Raw genomic sequence first — 18,315 nt, forward strand, 5'->3', positions numbered from 1 at the left:
TTGTCTTTACTTTAAATATAGGTCACAGGCTTTATGGTTACATGCAAGAAAGTGGTGACTGTTATTCTAGCTGTGTTGGATGGAGCTCAAAGGTCGCCGTATTGATCATAGGATCGACTTTCGGACCCGCTGGTAGAGCGGCATGCTAACAATAGCAGCAGGGTGAAAGGGGGCCATCCTGAAGATGGGAACACTTTCCGGGTCCTAAAATGGATGATTGGGATCAGGATCGTTCCCCAATTGCCCACAAATCACTTTCCACAAAAGACGACAATGTCTGAAGTGCGGTGCTCCGATTTATTCATTCACCAATGTTACAAAAACATACAGGTTCTATAGTCTGTTCGTCGAAACATTTTTAAACAAGCTTTAAGTACATTGCAGAAGAAACACAGCAAGGGATGCGGTGGGGGGTCGTTAAAAACTCTAAAACCGAATCAGGTTCTCCATGAATCGATTGGCGAGGTCTATAAAAAAATGTCACAAAGTTCACAAGGCGAGATTAGAAAATATTCACGGGATTATCAAAATGGGTGAGGTTTTTTTCAAGTTAGCTTATCACTTATTGCGGTTTGTTTGGTTGGGCAGATTGGAAATATGTTAGCATTTATTCCATGTGCTCTTAAGCAGTGTTGCCAACTTCCCAGTAAGGACCGTAGGTTTTGGCTGTCCTAAAAAAATAGTGAGAAGTGGCTACATGATGTCATTGCCTAATTTGCATAATCGGCAATAAATATGTAATAGTAACGGACGCTTCAGGAGAGAGGAAGAAGGTGGTGGTAGAGGCAACCAGAAAACAAAGCAAAAAAGTCGCCAAGAGGCTTTGGAAAGTCACCAGATTTAGCAACAAAGTCGGCAAGTCGGCAACACTGCTCGTCTGTAAGTTCTTCGTAAGGTTAACCAAAGTATTATAAACGACTTCAATTGTTATCGGCAGGGCTGGACTGGCCATCTGGCATACGGGCAGATGTCCGGTGGGCCGGCGTGTTTTGGGGCAGATGCAGTGCTTTTCAGGTTTTTTTTCCCCTCCATTTGACCCCAAGAGACTGACCCACAATTTAGAGGGGCTAGTCCATGAATCCATTTTGAATATAGACAGCAAACTGAACCAACATCAGTCAAAATATCAATAGCAGAACAATGTGTTTGACTGGTATGGGCCGGGACGTCAAAATGGCAGGCCCGATTTTTTTGTGCCAGTCAAGCCCTGGTAACCAGTGTCAAATCAAATCACAACTGAGCATTATTAGTTTTGTAAAACATTACTGGAGTGATGGTAGCTAGGGAAGACTAATGGTATAAAGACTTGGTACTTGGAGATCTAAGTGTTTTTTAGGTGACGTAAAAAGTTTGAGAAAACTACAAATAGAACAACTCCCCACCCCCAAATGATAAAGGGTGACGTCAATTACTAGCTTATTTTTTTCACTATTCGCAGCAGGGCAGATGCGGTCCCTATTAACTCATTCACTGCCATTGACGGCTATAGACGTCAAAAATTCATTTGAACTATTGCTATTAGTTTCACATTGTCTGACGCCCAGAATTTTTTAATAATATTTTTTTTCTTTTTTTGTGATTAAAATGTTTAATTGTAATTAATCACATAAATTCATTTGAACTATTTCTATTAGTTTAACATTTTTCCCCACTTTTGTTAACAAGAGTATGAAAACCTAAGAAAAAAATTACATTTAGAACAGATATAAAATGTGTGATTAATCGTGAGCTCACTATTGAAGTCATGCGATTAATTACAATAAAAAAAATTATAATTGTCTGACGCCCAGAATTTTTTAATAATATTTTTTTTCTTTTTTTGTGATTAAAATGTTTAATTGTAATTAATCACATGAATTCATTTGAACTATTTCTATTAGTTTAACATTTTTTCCCACTTTTGTTAACAAGAGTATGAAAACCTAGAATTGTTTTTATTGTATTAGAACAGATATAACATTAGTGATTAATCGTGAGTTAACTAGTGAAGTTAATTACGATTAAAAATTGTAATATAATATTTTCTTGAAAAAAAAAAGGATTATTTAAAGAATAAAAACAATTTAAAGAAAAGATTATAAAAAATGAGGGCCGTCAGGCGATTACAATTTTTAACCGTAATTAATTGCATCACTTCACTAGTTAACTCACGATTAATCACAAATTTTATATCTGTTCTAAATGTACAACACATTTTTTTCTAGGTTTTCATACTCTTGTTAACAAAAGTGGCAAAAAAAAAAAGTGAAACCAATAGAAATAGTCCAAATGAATTTTTGACGTCTATAGCCGTCAATGGCAGTGAATGAGTTACTGTAATTCATCTTCTACAACGAGTCGTGGAACTGTGCTTTTTTGCTGCCACCGGACAAGATCACGTTCTTCCTCATCCATCCTCTTCATCTCTTCCTGCCCCTGCTGCGCTTGACCATCTTCCTCCTCCTGAGGATCATGTCGTAGAGTTTCTCCAGGCCCTGCTGCACGCCGCGGCCGTCCACGGCGCTGCAGCTGTGCACGTGGCGCAGCGTCCCGGCGCTCAGTTCCTGCACGCCCAGCAGCTTCTCCACCTGGCTCACGGGCAGCGCCGTGTCCAGGTCCTGCTTGTTGGCCAGGATCAGCACGGGCACGCCCTGGTTCTCCGAGCTGCGGCTGATCTTGTGGAGCTCCACCTTGGCCTCCTCCATGCGCTCGGCTTCGGAGGCGTCCACCACGAACACCAGGCCGTCGGTGCGCCGCGTGTACGACTTCCACAGCGGCCGCAGCTTCTCCTGGCCGCCCACGTCCCACACGTGGAAGGTGACGGCCCGCGAGCCGCCGCCCACCGTCACCTTCACCTTCTCCGTGTTGAAGCCTTTGGTGGGGATGGTCTCCACAAACTCCTTCAGCTTGAGGCGATAGAGCAGAGAGGTCTTTCCGGCGGAGTCCAGACCGATCACTACAACATGTGGGCACTTGAAGCCGGGCAGGAAGGAGCTGGGGGGCGCCAAGTCACTCAGGTGGTTACCCATGATTCCACGTGAGGATGCCTGCTTTGATCCTCTGGAGCTTTTACAAGGTCTGCATGTCAGGCGGGGTCGCTCACCTTATCAAAACAAAGAATGGAAAGTGCTTAAAGGGTCCATAAACACACACTTAAAACAGCTATGACAGTGAATTCCAAAAATAATCATTTACGAACAATTTATGAACCTAAATAGGGCTTAAGCTAACGAATATTTTGGTACAGTATTCGGATATCCTACTGAAACTAATATAATACATTTGCTTAGTTACAAAACAATTCAAACAGAGAAAATAACATTTCACTTAATAACGAGCGACTTATTGGTTTTCATTTTTGGATAATCAACTTTTTTAAACTGCATAAACGGATTTTTCTTCTCGCAAAGTGACGTCAGAACCGCAGCAGCAATTGTGCCGGCGAGAAAAAAAGCACATTTGAGTAAGCCGTTTTGTTCAAAATTGCTCAAAGACTTAAAATGTGACGACCGCCTTTTAAAAGATGTCAGACGGAAACTGTGAACCTGGGCGCTAGCTTAGCGGCTAGATGCTAGCTACTAGCCGCTTGGAGCAGGTGCCACATTGTAAAATGTCATTCATTTTTTTTCCACGTCCTTATTTAGTGATTGAACATGATTTATGTTGATGTTGGTGGCAACGGGGGGAGCAGACGAGAAATGCTAAAACGTATTGATCGTCGGGGGATCAGTTGTGGTCCCGCTGCCGCTGATATGAATCTTAACTCATTCACTGCCATTGACGGCTATAGACGTCAAAAATTCATTTGAACTATTTCTATTAGTTTAACATTTTTTTCCCCACTTTTGTTAACAAGAGTATGAAAACCTGGAAAAAATGTAATATACATTTAGAACAGATATAAAATGTGTGATTAATCGTGAGTTAACTATTAAAGTCGTGCGATTAATTACAAATTGTAATCGCCTGTCGCCCCTAATTTTTAACAATCTTTAATTTTTTGCAAAAAAAAAAAAAGATTTTAAAAAATGTCTAGGTTTTCATACTCTTGTTAACAAAAGTGGGAAAAAAGTTAAACTAATAGAAATGGCTCAAATGGATTTTTGACGTTTATAGGCGTCATTGGCAGTGAATGAGGCAAGTGTGTGCTGGCCTTTTTTTCTTCTACATCCAATTTCTGCTGGGTTGTCCATCTGAGTATTTAATTTTTTTTTTGCGTTTTGACTTATTCAATAAAAAGCTGAAAGTGCATGACTGTCGCTTTTATTTTCCTCACTTCCCTTGTACAGTGCAATTTCTGTGCTCATTTTTGGCACACAAAACAAAAACACAAATTTACAAATTAGTACTAGAAATATTAATCTATGATAGCAACATATGCTATTCTACATTTTGTCAGAAGACAACTTTTTGTAACGTTTCAGTTACAATAAGTGGTATGCCGACATATATACCTGGTTCAAATAAGGATGGGAAACACTACATAAGAAACAAAAGCAAGTTAATTGAGGCGTTCAGTGTCTAATTTACCGTAGCTAATCCTCTTAAAAGGCTGTTCAACCTCACGTTCATTTCAAGCAGCACTGGATTGAATGCATCCATGCATGCAGATGGCGATGATGCTTTAATCCGGTTGTTGACATTCTGATTCCCATCAAAAGATCTCTACTGATTGTTTACACTCACTTATTCAAAAACTACACTGCACAAACTGCATTCCGAAAACGTGCAAGTAAACGTCTATTCGTGTTTTAAATGCATATTTATCGCTCTTAATGTTTACAGCTAAATTAATGCAAATAAATATGGCATATCGCATTAAACATGAACTAATGCGTGCAATGAACATCAAGAGTGCCGTACGTACCTTGAATGAGGTCTCGGTCTTCTTCAAGCCCGTGAACGCATCGCGAGGCAGAAGTGTGACTTGTAGAGGTGCAGAAAGGCAAAAATGTCTTTAAACGCATCCATGTTGCACTTTGTCATCAAAACACGCCTGGTTTTTCCCTCCCGCGGTGAACCACCAGCAGTATTGAGGCGCTCACTTCTCGGCCACAGCAGCCACGAACACACTACACTCGAGAGCCCTGGTGACGTCACGACCAATCAGAGCACTCACGAATGTGCGCCTTGTGGCGTCTTTTGCGGCATTTATCTCGTTTAAATGCGTCATTTGGACACTTGAATGTACCTTGTCGGACAAAATTGTTGAGTTTGTCATTGATTGCAATCTTAAACTACACACATCTTTCATCGCAAATGTATTTATTTCATATGACGGTCGGTATTTGATTACACAGGAGTCCAGTTATTTTTGGATGGATGGTTGGCGACATCTAGTGGTGACTATTGCGCACAACAAGATGAACTTGAAGCCTGACTTTATACAGTGATCGTCTTGCCTATAAAGTCATACTTTTAATATATATATTTTTAAAGTATTTTGGTTTATTTATTTAAAATGAACCGTGGCGCTCACATAATCGGGCCAGTCCACACAAAGCACCCCCCCTCCCTCCACGCCCCACCCAAACCCCAAATGGCCTTTGCAACGTGTGTGGTGTGTACTTCACTTTGTGTAACTTCCGCCACTAAGCCAGTTGTGTTTGTGTGGTTTTGACGAGTTTTTCTCCAGTTTGGTGAGTGGTCTATTTTTTTAAGGTTAATTGATTAACAAACAACCAAAAAAATACATAAATAAATAAGTATACTCCGAAATATGCGTTAGTAATGTATGACCTTCCAATTTACAAAGTATCTTTTTATAGTGTTTTAAGTAAGGCAATGTTCTTTAGTATTTTTTGTAAAACTTGTTTGCGTGTTGCATTTTAATTAATGAACTAAATTAACCTGATCTCCGCAATTCACCCCACTTGACCATTTTCAAATCCAAACTAAAAACCCAGCTTTTCAAGATTGCCTACACACCTTAAACTACACTGTTTCTTTATTTTTTTAGCTTTTTTTTTATTATTATTCTATCTAAAATGTAAACATTTTTGTTTTAAATTGAGTTTTTAACTGTTGTACAGCGTCCTTGAAGGTCTTGAAAGGCGCTTTTAAGTTAAATGAATTATTTTTTTAAAAAAAATGTAAAAGTAGTTCTAATGCAGTAAGGCAATGTACAATATTCATTTGTACTTTCGAATGGACACAAGTGGCACTTTATTAAATATGCTTAAAATATTGAATATGCTGTCGCACCCCATTGCAAAATAACCATGCCATATTTGGGTTGTTCATTCTTGGCTATTTGGTGACTTTTCAATGCACTAACTTTTTATGGGGGGTAATTATATATATATATATATATATATGTTTTGTTTTTTTGCGTGTTTTTATAATTATATCAGTTAATGACATGTTTAATCTTCAGGAACTTGATTACTTTCAAAAAGCTTGTGATTGTAGCAAATGTGAGTGACATCATGCACGCATGCTGTGATCATGATATCTCTGATCCACAGTTGAAAGGAGGCTTTGAAATGCTCTTTTTTCATCTGTAACCACTTCAAACAACAAAGTGTATGAAGGCATGGAGTGTGGAACACTGGAACCTCACAGTATTGAAATTTTTTAAGCAAATTCCGCATAGTTCTGTGAAGCAGCCATCTTTAGCTAGCTAGCATTACATATAATGCATATCAAACATGTTTGCAATTATTTCACAACCTTGTTTGCTTTCTTCACAATTCAGCAGGGTAAAAAGTTAAGAATAGGACAGACAGGTTGACATCATAAAACTTGTAAAGGCAGACAGGAAGTTGGTGCTTACCTCTCTGTTCTTTGAAATTCCCACGAATAAGAGTGACTGCACTTCCTGAATGTGGCATCATGGGAGTTGTCGTTTTTTTGTTGTTGCTTATACTGTAAGGTAAAACAACAACAAATAAATCGAAGCCTCTTATTTTTAATGGCTCTGTGGTGACATCTTATGTTAAAGAAAATAAATTGTCGATGTTTAAAGTAGGCGGGACTGCACAGTGCAGCCTTCGATCTTTTATCATGAGTAATCATTGAAGAAAATAATTGATTTTTAATTCTAAGCCTGTACAAAGTGAATGGACTTAAATACATATGATTTTAAACTCTTGATAAAACAAGGCCCATGTATGGAAACGAGTTACAGTGGATTTTGTGTTGTAAATAAAAGTTCTAAATATTGTACATGTGTAGCGGGATGCAGAATGCAGTTTGGCGCTACACGTTTATTTTTTTATGGATTTTTATTTTGGGTTTTCAAAATATGCTTTTAATGCACAGCGTTCACAACACATCCCGTACACCGCTGAGCTGGCGTTGCTGTCTTTTCTTCGGTTTAAAATGCGAAGCTACCCCCAGGCCATGTACACAAGATAGCGAACGCTGCCCTCCGCTGGTTGGCGTTAGTAATTACAACTTTCTAGAATACCATTTTCTCCTTAACACAAGATGACTATTATTTGAACATATTATGTAGTATGAACACACTGATACATTTCCAGTATTCACAACGTTGAAATTCAATATCCATGTACAGTAAAAAAAAAATATATATATAATTTATATATATATATATATATATATATATATATATATATATATACTATATACTCGTGTAAAGTTCAGAAATGAGCAAGATTAAAGTTAATTTGTTAAATTAAATATTTACTAATACATTTATGTTTCCATAATTATTATGTACACATTTATACATTACAAATAAAATTATATACAAGTAGCTAAATTGACGTGTTAAATCTGCTGTTCTAATTCACCATAATTTACCTAAAGTTAGCTAGCTCTTGATTGGTTAGTGTTGGTCAGCTGACGAGTTGTCAGGAAGTGTTGCCGCGGTAGTTGCGTGCGTGACTAGTAAACAGCGTTGATCCAGAAGAAACTCCATCTTACTTTCTCATCCACCAACAAACCCTCACATTACATGCCTGTATCATACATGCAGTGTTTTCCTTATATTATCGCCTTGTCAAATACATCAAAGGTTACAGAAATAAAACGAGGAAAATATTAAAGAAACTGTTCACCACAGTTGGCCAGACTCTCTCCAGATACGCATACTAACACTGCCACCTAGCGTTATCATCAGGAAGCGCAACAATAATAAACTGTCTTTGTGTGATCACAGATAACCGCCACCAAAGAGTGAAGCTTGTCACTGGGATTTCTCAAGGACCATGGAACGCCGAATTGAGCACAATCTCCTATGTCCGGTCTGTTTGGAGATCTTCAAAGATCCTGTCATGCTGCCGTGTACACACAGCGTCTGTCGCACGTGTGTGCAGGGGTGGTGGGAGGATAAAAGAGAAAGATTGTGTCCAGTTTGTAGGAAAAAGTGTAGATTGAAGCTAACCATACCTTCAAACTTGGCACTGAAGAATGTGTGTGAGGCCTACTTAGAACCCCCCATGGAGTTAGGGCCCGTCTGCAGCTTGCACAGGGAGAAACTGCTTTTTTTATGTTTGGACCACCAGGAGCCCGTGTGCCACATCTGCAAAGACAGAGACATACACGCCGGCCACGAGTTCCATCTCCTTGATAAAGTTGCAAAAGATCACAAAGAGAAACTCCAGGGAGGCCTGCAGAAAGTGACACAAACACTGGAATATTATTCTAAGATTAGGGACAACTGCTTCGAACAATCGGAGTTTATCAAGGTCCAGAGGGACCAGGTTGAACGCAAGATCAAGAAGGATTTTGAGGCGCTTCATTACTTCCTGCAGGTTGAGGAGAAGGCCAGATTGTCTGCTGTGATGGAAGAAGAGCAGAAGAAGAGTCTGATGATGAAGAAGAAGATTGAGGCTCTCAACGGAAACATAACCGCTCTCTTAGACAAGATCCGAACCGCAGAAGAGTTGCAAATGTCTGACCACGTCTCCCTCGTGAAGAACTTCCAGACCGCAATGACCAAAATCCAAGAGCTGCCGGAAAAACACGAGCTGCCCTCCGGAGCTCTCCTGGACGAAGCCAAACATGTGGGCAACCTCAAGTTCAGCGTGTGGGAAAAAATGAAGGAGATTGTCACCTACAGCCCCGTGATTTTTGACCCAAACACGGCTGGTCCAGAAGTCAGTCTGTCCGAAGATCTGACCAGTGTGAGTTCTCAAGTCAGACCGGATTATCCGAAGAATCCAGAGCGGTATCGCTGTAACGCTGTGCTTGGTTCCGCTTTGACCTCAGGAACGCACATCTGGGATGTGGAGGTGGGGGACAACACTGACTGGGAAGTGGGGGTGGTCTGGGGGGACCTTTGTTGGCCAATTAGCATGTGCACTTGGGGAATTGCATTTTGCGATGATAAATACATCAAGTTTGACCAGCCATTTGGATCGTGGAACCCGCCAGTGAAACTGCAGAGGGTCCGTGTTCACGTGGACACCGACAAAGGATCAATTTCATTCTCTGAATCTCTGACAAACGTTGAATTGGGCAAAAAGCAACCTTCGCACTGGCCACGTTTGTCATGTAAAAAAAAAATGTTTCCTCTGTTATCCACAAAGGGAGAACATCCTCTGAAAGTAATTCCTCTTCCACCTCGAGTTACGATTCAAAGTCAAAAATGATGTTTTATGGAGATACTTTTAAAAAGAAAAAAGGGAAATCACAAAAATCTTTTGACTACAATTTGAACAAACAGATGTGTGCAATAGTCACCACTAGGTGGCACACTTTCCATCCAAAGTTGTTAGCATCTTAGCATCCCCAAAACGGAACACATAGCCTACTTATGTGTTAAGTATTCAGTTATTAAAATTTTCAACGGAATCAGTATTCCGTTATTTCTGTTTGTGTATGGCTTGTGAACCAAGACGCCTTTGGGTGCTTTATTCCACCCGGGAGGACTGGCGAATGCTGATGTGTGTTGCGTGGAGCAGGTGGCTAAAATTAGCCTCTGCGGTTGTCTGCTGCCTGTCAACTTGTTGCCCACAGACTGGTCTAATAAAATATTGACATTCTTCAAAGTTGTGTAAGTGGTCACACTGGCTTTAAATATGTATGTGCTATGTCGATATTACAAAGTAGATTTGGCAGTGGCATCTTTTGTTGAATTATAATTATTTAATACAAATATACAAGTTTTTTCCTGTAAACATCATTAAGCAGAGCATTTATACATGTATTTAATGTCTCAAGTACTCTTGTTTGGGTTTAATGAATTTAAAACATCATAAACCATGTTGTTTCTACTAAGTACTATCTCAAATGTTCTCCAATTTCGATACTGTAAATGTATAGGATCGGATGCCGAGAAACGTTTCTTGGGAGGAGCAATATGGCGGCCTATCGGCGATCCAGTCATATTCTGTGTTCAGGTCAGTGGTCTAGATAGGAATGTCTGCTAGCAGGCTTGGGGAGTAACGGAATACATGTACCGCCATTATGTAATAAAAAAAAAAGTAACTATTCCGTTACAGTTCCAGGAAAAACATGTTTTTCGGCTTTTGGCACGTGTTGGCTGACTCGGTTTTGTCAGACAGGTTCTAATTAGGTGACTTGATTGAACGGGCCTGGAGGTAATCTGGCTTGGGTGTGGTCAGGGAAAATGAACTCGGCTTTACAAAAAAGATTTAATTGGCCACAGTTAATGATTTAACGGGCACGTAGCTTTGTCTGGATTTTCCCTTAAATAAAATCATTTAAAAACTGTTTATTTGAGTTATCTTTGAGCATTACATTTGTTTGTTTCTCTTAAAATGGGGAAACTGCAAAAAAAAAAAAGGGCAAATATTCTTATTATTTAGGACCTTAAATTTGTGTTCTCCTTTTGGTGTTTTTAATACTTCTTAGTTTAAGAGCCCCTGGCATATTTTTTTATTCATTTATTTTTCCTTTATTGTTATTGTGAGAGTGTTGTGTACTGTGTTGATGTTTGTCATGTGATTTCAATTTGTTAAAATAAGCATTTAAAAAAAATACATTAAAAAATGGCGAATGAAAAAGTAAGATATGTTTGGGGAGACACAGAAATGCAATTCTTTTTATAATTAACTAAAGAGAAAAAAAACATGAATGCAATTTCAGATGGCTTTATTAAAATCTCTCAATGTAACGACACACTTCACTTACATGGCGGAGGGAAGTCAACAAGACAAACTACTTCCGTTCGGTCCGTCAAAACCAACATTCCCCAACCGGAACTCCCTATTGTACCAAAGTTCCGACACTACGACGTCATCTCGCGGCTCATATTCGCAAAAGAGCGGATGGAAGCAGGCATAAATTGCATGTCGGCATTTTCACAAAATTCGCATACATTTTTTTTAAACATTTGTGACATTTGCACATAACAGCTGTAATCTGAAACTCAAGTCACAAAATGACATTTGTTAAACTATTCAATTTACGTAAAATAAAATATCTCAAACAAGATGAATTATATTCCATTTGAAAGTCATAACTTTAATTTACAGTGTGTCACACTATGTAAAACAAATATGGGGGGAAATAGCAGCAGCATCGTCACTGACTTAAAATTGAAACACGAGGTGTAAGTGGAATTATTGTCAGAGGCCTTTTACCTGTCGTGCAAAAGTAAGGACATATTTTCATCTCGTCAGACAATTGTGGCCAATTGTCAACGTTGCTCTGTTTGCATAATTCCGTGTTTGTAAGCGCATCCGAGAATGAAATTGATCTTTCGTTCGTGTCCACGTGAACGCGGATCTTCTGCAGTTTCACGGGCATACTCGGAGATCCTAATGATTGGGACGTGACGTTTGGAAATGTTTGTTCAAACATCGTGCATTCATAAAAAGGCCTAATGTTACATTTGAGCGGCCGGCCTCGCCAACTGGGGTCCTCCCACGCCACCCCTAGTTCCCAGAAACGGTTGTCTCCCACCTCAACTTCCCAGATGTTCACTCCCGAGTCCAAAGCAGAACCCAGCACGCTGCTCAATAAGCGTTCCGGATTGTCTGGATGTTGTTCTCCTCCTCTAAAACTCACACTGGTCAGATCTTCGGACAGACTGAGTGTTGAGCAGGCCGTGTTTGGGTTGAGAATGACGGGACTGTAGGAGACCATCGCCTTCATTCGTTCCCACACGGAGAATTTGAGGTTGCCCACATGTTTGGCTTCGTCCAGAAGCGCTCCTGTGAACGGCTCGAGGATTCTGGTTAATGCAGTCTTGTAGTTCTTCATGAAGTCCTTCTCCATTGAGGAAGTCTGCTTAAATGTTAGCTTCTCCTCTGTGCTCTGGATCACGTCTGAGAGAGCGGCCATGTCTCCTTTGAGAGCCTCAATCTTCTCCTTAAGAATCAGACTCTTCTTCTGCTCTTCTTCCCTCACAGCAGACAATCTGGCCTCCTCCTCAACCTCCAGAAAGTGGCGAAGAACCTCGAAATCCTTCCTGATTTTGCGTTCAACTTGGTCCCTCTGGAACTTAATGTGCTCCGCTTGTTTTTTCCATTTGTCTTGAATCTGAATATATTTTTCCAATGCTTCTTTCATGTCCGGCAAGGCTTTCTGGAATTCCTCTTTGTGATCGTTTACAAATTCATGGATGGGTTGAAACTTGTGACCCGCGTGGGTTTCTTCATCTTTGCACTCAATGCATACAGACTCCTGGTGGTCCAAACAGACGAGTTTCAGTTTTTCTTTGTGTAACTTGCAGCGGTCCCCCGCCTCAACTAAGTCTTGTGAAAATGCCTCACACACATTTTTCAGTGCCAAGTTTGAAGGTGGATCCATCAAGCTGCACCTTTTCCTACAGACTGGACAAGATCGATCCCCTTGCTGCTCCCACCACTGCTGCATACATGCGCGACAGAAGCTGTGACTACACAGCAGCATGACAGGATCTTTGAAGATATCATGACAGGCCGGACAATGGAGATTGTCCTCAACTCGGCTTGCCATGGTCCTTGAGAAGACACCGTCTCAGTCACCGAAACCTTGAATTCCGTAAGGAGACACGATTTACGGGAACTCCCCACGTGCACTTCCTGCTTGCTGGAGCTAATTTATTATTCTCTTTTCTTTAAGCTTTCTGGCTTCAGCCGCTGAATGTTTCATTCAGCCCAGCCTGGGGTCGGAGAGGCGCGACAGAAAATAAGACATCCTTGCTCGATGTGAAGGATGCAACGGGGGGGGGGGGGGGGGGGGGGAAGCAGAGTTGTCCAAAGTCCAAACGGCGGGGAAAAAAACTCTGCAAACCAATTCCACAAGTGGTTGAAGACGAAAACGAAAGTCAACACACAAGTCTCAAAGCCCATCTGAGGGGAACTCAAGCACCCGGAAATTAATTGAATTCCAGCACCACTTAAATTTGAGAGTAATTTAATGTTTTAACTGTGTTTTCATTGTAAAAACAAAAAACTTTAATGTGTATATATACACACCACTTGTACTTGTTGAACTTGAAACGTAAAATATTGCACACCCCTCCCAAATCTCCCGAATAATTTGCTCCACCTCGGAAAAGCTGTTGCCAAAATTAATATGTACCTCAAAGACCCGTGTCTCTTTTGGTCACTGAATATTACGTTTGGAAACAAAATATTTAAAAAAAAAATTGCTAAACGACTCGTTATTTGTTGAAACAGAAACACTCCATATTAAATACGGATAGGTGGATTCCCGGAAGTTGAAGTTCACTGACAGCACTTTTCATAGTGACCAGGAGATGGCGACAGCGTGACGCCTATGATGTTACACTGAACACATTTGAAGTACTGTAGTTTTTTCAAGCCATTTATGTCCCCGGTAGGCTATAAACCTATTAAACTACGTGGCTCGTTTGCTCTCGTAGACTTTCGTCCTGTTGTGTTGACTGCAGTGGAAATCTTTGGCAATGTTCAGAGTGACTGACTCTCCAATTAGCACTTGTGTAAGATGGAAAATGATTCCACTCATGTTGACTTACTTTTTGGCGGCAAATAAATATCGCAAGTCCATTTCTCTGATAAATAGTCACAAAGATCAAAAGCTGTTAAATAACAGGCGCAAATTTAAAAGTTTGGTGTGTTTGTAAAACAATTCCAAGTCAGTGCGTGAGTGTGACAAATATCGGAATATTTAATCAGTGAATAAAACAACAGAATGAACAATGTGACACATGAATGCATCAAGATGATTATCGTGAATACCGTCATATTACAAATGAGTCATCTAAATACTGAACATTTCATTTCAAACCTGGATTTTTTTCCTTTTTTATTATTCCCTTCATGAAATCGACTTGGTTACGAACTTAAAGTGCAACAACTCAGTTTGTCTCATTAATCTCCCATTAAAGTGTCACAAAGGTGCTTCTTTGGTCACAGCAAGGCATGTACACAAAACCGTTTTTTTGACATCTTAACTGATTTTCAAAATGACACGGAATTTTTTTTCTTTTTTTTTTCTTACCGCTCTTATAGTGTATTGTGTGCAGTAGATGATGAACACAACACACAACAATACCTCCTGGGTTCTCCCATTCAGACTGCTGCGAAATACAAGAGTAGTTGTAAGAAAAGCAATCGAAGAAGCTAGGCTAAGTGTTTGCTTATCTTGTCACAGCTTCAGCAAGCCTCTTGATTGGCTAACGTCACATTTCACATCACAGTCACGGAGTCTGTGGTTGTGTCCAATGACGATTTGCTATCGTAAATAAAAAAACACGATTGTTGGCGAACATTTTGAGCAGAAAAATCTCTCTTTACCCCGAAGGAATATGCTTACTTTCACCAGAAAGAAAAAAAAGATCAAAATTGGCTTGACTATTTCTGGTCTGAGTGTACCTAGCTTGAGAGAACTTTCAAGCCACACACACATGCGTGTACTTGTGTGATCTCATCTGACAGGGTGCGGCATGGTGGAGTTGGTGCCGCAGTCGATGTACTCAAAAGTCTCCAGAGACAGCTGCTCCGTATGGGACAAGTATGAGATGTTCATCGTCATCCTGCGACACAAAACAGGTGGCAGGAGTTTATGCGATGCAATACCGGCGCCCCCCTGTGGCCTTGAAACTTACTGCAGCTCCAGGAATAAGGTGTGGATCTTTATGACGCTCGACTGGCAGAAGTTGCTGGAAGACATTTGACTGGTTACATCGCCTCCACGTTAAACCACGAGATCTTTTTTGTCTGCTCACCTGAGGCCTTTATCGGTAATGGGCAGCTCAATTTGATATGTGTACTGTCAATGTGAAAGAAAAGAGTTAAAAAAAGAAATTGAAATCACATTTTAACAGGATTTTTTTTTAAATTCACCGATTTGTCCGAGCGTGATGGGATGGCCGACATGTTGGACAACTTGGTTTTGCCCACCACCACACGAGATATCAGACCCTGGACGTCCAGCTCCATGATTTGGACCGGAACAAAGTTGTCATTGATGACTGTGATGAGATTCTAGAGGGCAGGAGGAGAAAAATAAACACTAAAAATAAGCCCACAAACAAATACAGCATCACTTAACATACATGGGGGGGGGGGGGGGGAAATACACATTGTCATGGAAAAGTCTTACAGGGGAACTTTGCCCTTCCTCCAACCCTTTTAAATGTGTCCACTTTTACGGGAGTCTGTCATGTGAATGCAATACAGCACAAGGCAAACTTCCACTGGAATTTTCTTGTGTGTGTATGTATGTATGTATGTATGTATGTATGTATGTATATATATATATATATATATATATATATATATATATATATATATATATATATATATATATATATATATATGTTAAATGGTAATTGGAGTGTGCTTTATCTTTATACAGTTATTAAGCCATATTATCCAATTTTAAATCCATCTGCGTCAAGCTTGTTGTGGCTTTGTCCTCACTAATGCTAAGCTCGCTAATGCTACACTTGTAACTTCATCCCCACTAATGGTAAGCTTGCTAATGCTATGGTAGTAGCATCATCCTCACCCTCTAATACTAAGCTCCCTAATGCTACGCTAGTAGCTTCGTCCTCGCTAATGCTACGCTTGTAACTTCGTGCTCACTAATGCTATAGTGGTAGCTTAGTCCTCGCTTATGCTTAGCTTGCTAATGCTACACTTGTTACGTCATCCTCGCTAATGCTATGCTAACTAATGCTACACTAGTAGTTTAGTCCTCGCTAATGCTACGCTCGCTATAGTTAAAGTACCACCAATTGTCACACCCACCTAAGTGGGGCGAAATTCATTCTCATGCTACACTAGTAGCTTCATCCTCATTAATGCTATGCTCGTTAATACTAAGATAGTTAGTTTAAGCCAAGAAGGCGCGAGGCGGCCAGCGTCCACGTTTTCAAAGTCCATTAAAGTAGACGTTAAAACTGCTTTTTTTAACAGTTGGCACAAAAATACCTTTACAATAGCCTTTTTATTTGACAATTTATGACTGAAACATCTTCTTATTAGTAGATTAACACGTTAGCTGTTAACAATGGTACTCCTGCAAGCCTATGGCTACTAGTTTTTAGACTGGATTCGGGTTAGAATTTCCCGCCCTCTGTCTGTGGCTGCGACGTCGTACCTGTTGTGTACGTGAAGAGCCGTGTGTGCAGTTTAATGTTTTAGCCACAGGTGGGAGTAGCGATTCAAAATAGAATTTTCTGCGTTGAGCAGCTTTAATTAAAGCAGCCAATTGTGTTCATTAATCTCGGTTTTGGGCATGGCTCACCGTGACCTCCATTTGCACCGTGTCCGGCGTAAAGTAAACCATGACGGACAGCACGGACACGGGGGTGAGCGTGACGCTCCGGGGGAAGAGGAAGAAGAGGATGAGACAGCTGAGGAAGAGACACAGCGCCATGGACACGCACACGTACAGCTTCCTGCAGTGGAACGTCAATATCAACCATGGAAATGATATAATTACAGTCATGCTGTATTGTATAGTTCTTACGTGCGTCTGGGTTTGAGTCTTTTATCATTACATGGGATCACGGCGACCAGCTGGTCTTCATGGCCTGAAAACAAAAACGACCATCCATACATTGTATACACACATTTCCATAACATGACCATTTAAAAATGTTACTCAAACCTCTTGGAATTCGTCCAGTGCCGCGACAGGTGGGGCAAGTATCTCCCACGATTGAGCCGTAACGTGGGAAATGTTTCATCGTCTTCACCGTCTCCGAGCCGGTTTCCCCATCCGGACTGGACTCCCCGCTTGCGTTTGTGCGCTCGCTCGCAACCATGACCCTTGGCTGGGTCGGCGCTTTCAAAAACAAACAAAAATAGTTATTTAAATATAGCTTGTACAGTGATGTTAGGTGCACTCATGTGCTGTGCAGTCACACAGTTAGTCATAAAGGACCAATAAAAGCACATTTGTGACATAACATAGTCCAAAGTGGTGACACATTCAACTGATGATAATCATTCTGCTACAAAAAAATATGCTCCATTTCTGTACTTTCATTAAAAACAATGGGAAAAAACGAATGGGACTTGGTTCCGAGTGGTCAGAACTACTTTTATCAGGTGGCAAAACAACGTCACTTTTCGAAACACTCGATATCGCTCCGCCATTACCCGCTCTAGTTTGTGTGACACGTTTTTTGTTAATTTATTTGAACACGTTATGTCGTCCTAAATACATCATTTGCGCCTGCGTCAACGTTTAACGGCGGAATAAAACGATTCGTAATAAATTGTAATCATTTGTTGGTCCTGACGTTTGTGGACGTCACCTCACCATGTATACATTTAATTAGGTTAAACGTTCGCAGCTTGCGCACGTAATTTCGCATCATTAAAAATTATAGTATACTAAACACATTATACTGTACATTTGTCGTTTTTAACTTTAATTTCTGAATACTAATACATTTCTTTGCGTGACTTGGCTTTTTTTTTTTTTTTACCACCACCACTTCCACCTGTGTTCTGCAATAAAAATGGGAACTATAACATGCCATGTTTCAAACGACATTTATGAGAGGCTCGGCGCGTACCTTTGTGACATTTAGACTCTCATTTTTAAAGCTTATTTCGTAAAAACTACTCACCTTAAATGGCAGATGTCATCCTCTATGAGATTCAAAACTACTTGGTCTGCAAATAAAACTTTTGAGCTAAATTCTCAGATATTACACTTCTCCGTGGTTTAAACGCTTATTTTGTGTCCTCCGTCTTGGTGTTTGACAAGTCTCATTTTTGCTGAAAACAAATCGAACGTGAGAGGAACACTTCCGCCGTCTTCAGATGACAGGTCATCTATACCGCCCCACAGCGGCTAAGATAATGTACTACATCTCTGTTCCACTAATTTACTCCAGTTGGCTTCCTTAAAACTCGTGATGCGTTGCGATCAGAAATCAATATTTGACCATTTTTAATGTACATGCATAGCATTTGCAATTTTAAGCTGTCCTTTGACCACTAGTAGTAGATCCATACAAGTACAAGG

At 40.3% G+C, this 18,315-nt stretch overlaps 4 protein-coding genes across 4 annotated transcripts; 1 reads left to right on the forward strand and 3 right to left on the reverse strand.

The window, feature by feature from the left end:
• Positions 1 to 278: 278 nt before the first annotated feature.
• arl4d (ADP-ribosylation factor-like 4D) lies at positions 279 to 6,786 on the reverse strand. Its single transcript, XM_077549907.1, has 3 exons — positions 6,755 to 6,786; positions 4,847 to 5,066; positions 279 to 3,082 (listed from the first exon to the last, which is right to left on the reverse strand). Exons 2-3 carry the CDS (start codon positions 4,944 to 4,946, stop codon positions 2,400 to 2,402), a joined length of 783 nt encoding a protein of 260 aa, XP_077406033.1. The 5' UTR covers positions 4,947 to 5,066; positions 6,755 to 6,786; the 3' UTR covers positions 279 to 2,399.
• LOC144037975 (E3 ubiquitin-protein ligase TRIM35-like) lies at positions 5,552 to 10,625 on the forward strand. The gene is made up of 2 exons (XM_077549906.1): positions 5,552 to 5,618; positions 8,105 to 10,625. Exon 2 carries the CDS (start codon positions 8,154 to 8,156, stop codon positions 9,537 to 9,539), a length of 1,386 nt encoding a protein of 461 aa, XP_077406032.1. The 5' UTR covers positions 5,552 to 5,618; positions 8,105 to 8,153; the 3' UTR covers positions 9,540 to 10,625.
• Positions 10,626 to 10,987: 362 nt separating this feature from the next.
• LOC144037974 (E3 ubiquitin-protein ligase TRIM35-like) lies at positions 10,988 to 13,060 on the reverse strand. Its single transcript, XM_077549904.1, has one exon. It carries the CDS (start codon positions 12,832 to 12,834, stop codon positions 11,437 to 11,439), a length of 1,398 nt encoding a protein of 465 aa, XP_077406030.1. The 5' UTR covers positions 12,835 to 13,060; the 3' UTR covers positions 10,988 to 11,436.
• A 908-nt stretch (positions 13,061 to 13,968) lies between these two features.
• tmem106a (transmembrane protein 106A) lies at positions 13,969 to 18,135 on the reverse strand. Its single transcript, XM_077549994.1, has 8 exons — positions 17,915 to 18,135; positions 16,945 to 17,121; positions 16,804 to 16,867; positions 16,579 to 16,732; positions 15,171 to 15,311; positions 15,053 to 15,096; positions 14,933 to 14,986; positions 13,969 to 14,860 (listed from the first exon to the last, which is right to left on the reverse strand). The coding sequence occupies exons 2-8, from the start codon at positions 17,099 to 17,101 to the stop codon at positions 14,752 to 14,754; spliced, it is 723 nt and encodes a 240-aa protein (XP_077406120.1). The 5' UTR covers positions 17,102 to 17,121; positions 17,915 to 18,135; the 3' UTR covers positions 13,969 to 14,751.
• Between the last annotated feature and the right edge of the window lie 180 nt (positions 18,136 to 18,315).

The sequence above is a fragment of the Vanacampus margaritifer genome, chromosome 18, assembly GCF_051991255.1.
Source record: "Vanacampus margaritifer isolate UIUO_Vmar chromosome 18, RoL_Vmar_1.0, whole genome shotgun sequence".
Classification (NCBI taxonomy): Eukaryota; Metazoa; Chordata; class Actinopteri; order Syngnathiformes; family Syngnathidae; genus Vanacampus; species Vanacampus margaritifer.

Bases quoted from the DNA above. Each gene is read 5' to 3' on its own strand.
- LOC144037975 (XM_077549906.1), top strand. From the start codon at position 8,154: ATGGAACGCCGAATTGAGCACAATCTCCTATGTCCGGTCTGTTTGGAG.
- arl4d (XM_077549907.1), bottom strand. From the start codon at position 4,946: ATGCGTTTAAAGACATTTTTGCCTTTCTGCACCTCTACAAGTCACACT. The intron at 3,083-4,846 runs GTACGTACGGCA...TGTTTTGATAAG, and splicing joins AGACCGAGACCTCATTCAAG to GTGAGCGACCCCGCCTGACA.
- tmem106a (XM_077549994.1), bottom strand. From the start codon at position 17,101: ATGGTTGCGAGCGAGCGCACAAACGCAAGCGGGGAGTCCAGTCCGGAT. The intron at 16,868-16,944 runs GTTTGAGTAACA...TTTTGTTTTCAG, and splicing joins CACTGGACGAATTCCAAGAG to GCCATGAAGACCAGCTGGTC. The intron at 16,733-16,803 runs GTAAGAACTATA...GTTCCACTGCAG, and splicing joins AGACTCAAACCCAGACGCAC to GAAGCTGTACGTGTGCGTGT.
- LOC144037974 (XM_077549904.1), bottom strand. From the start codon at position 12,834: ATGGCAAGCCGAGTTGAGGACAATCTCCATTGTCCGGCCTGTCATGAT.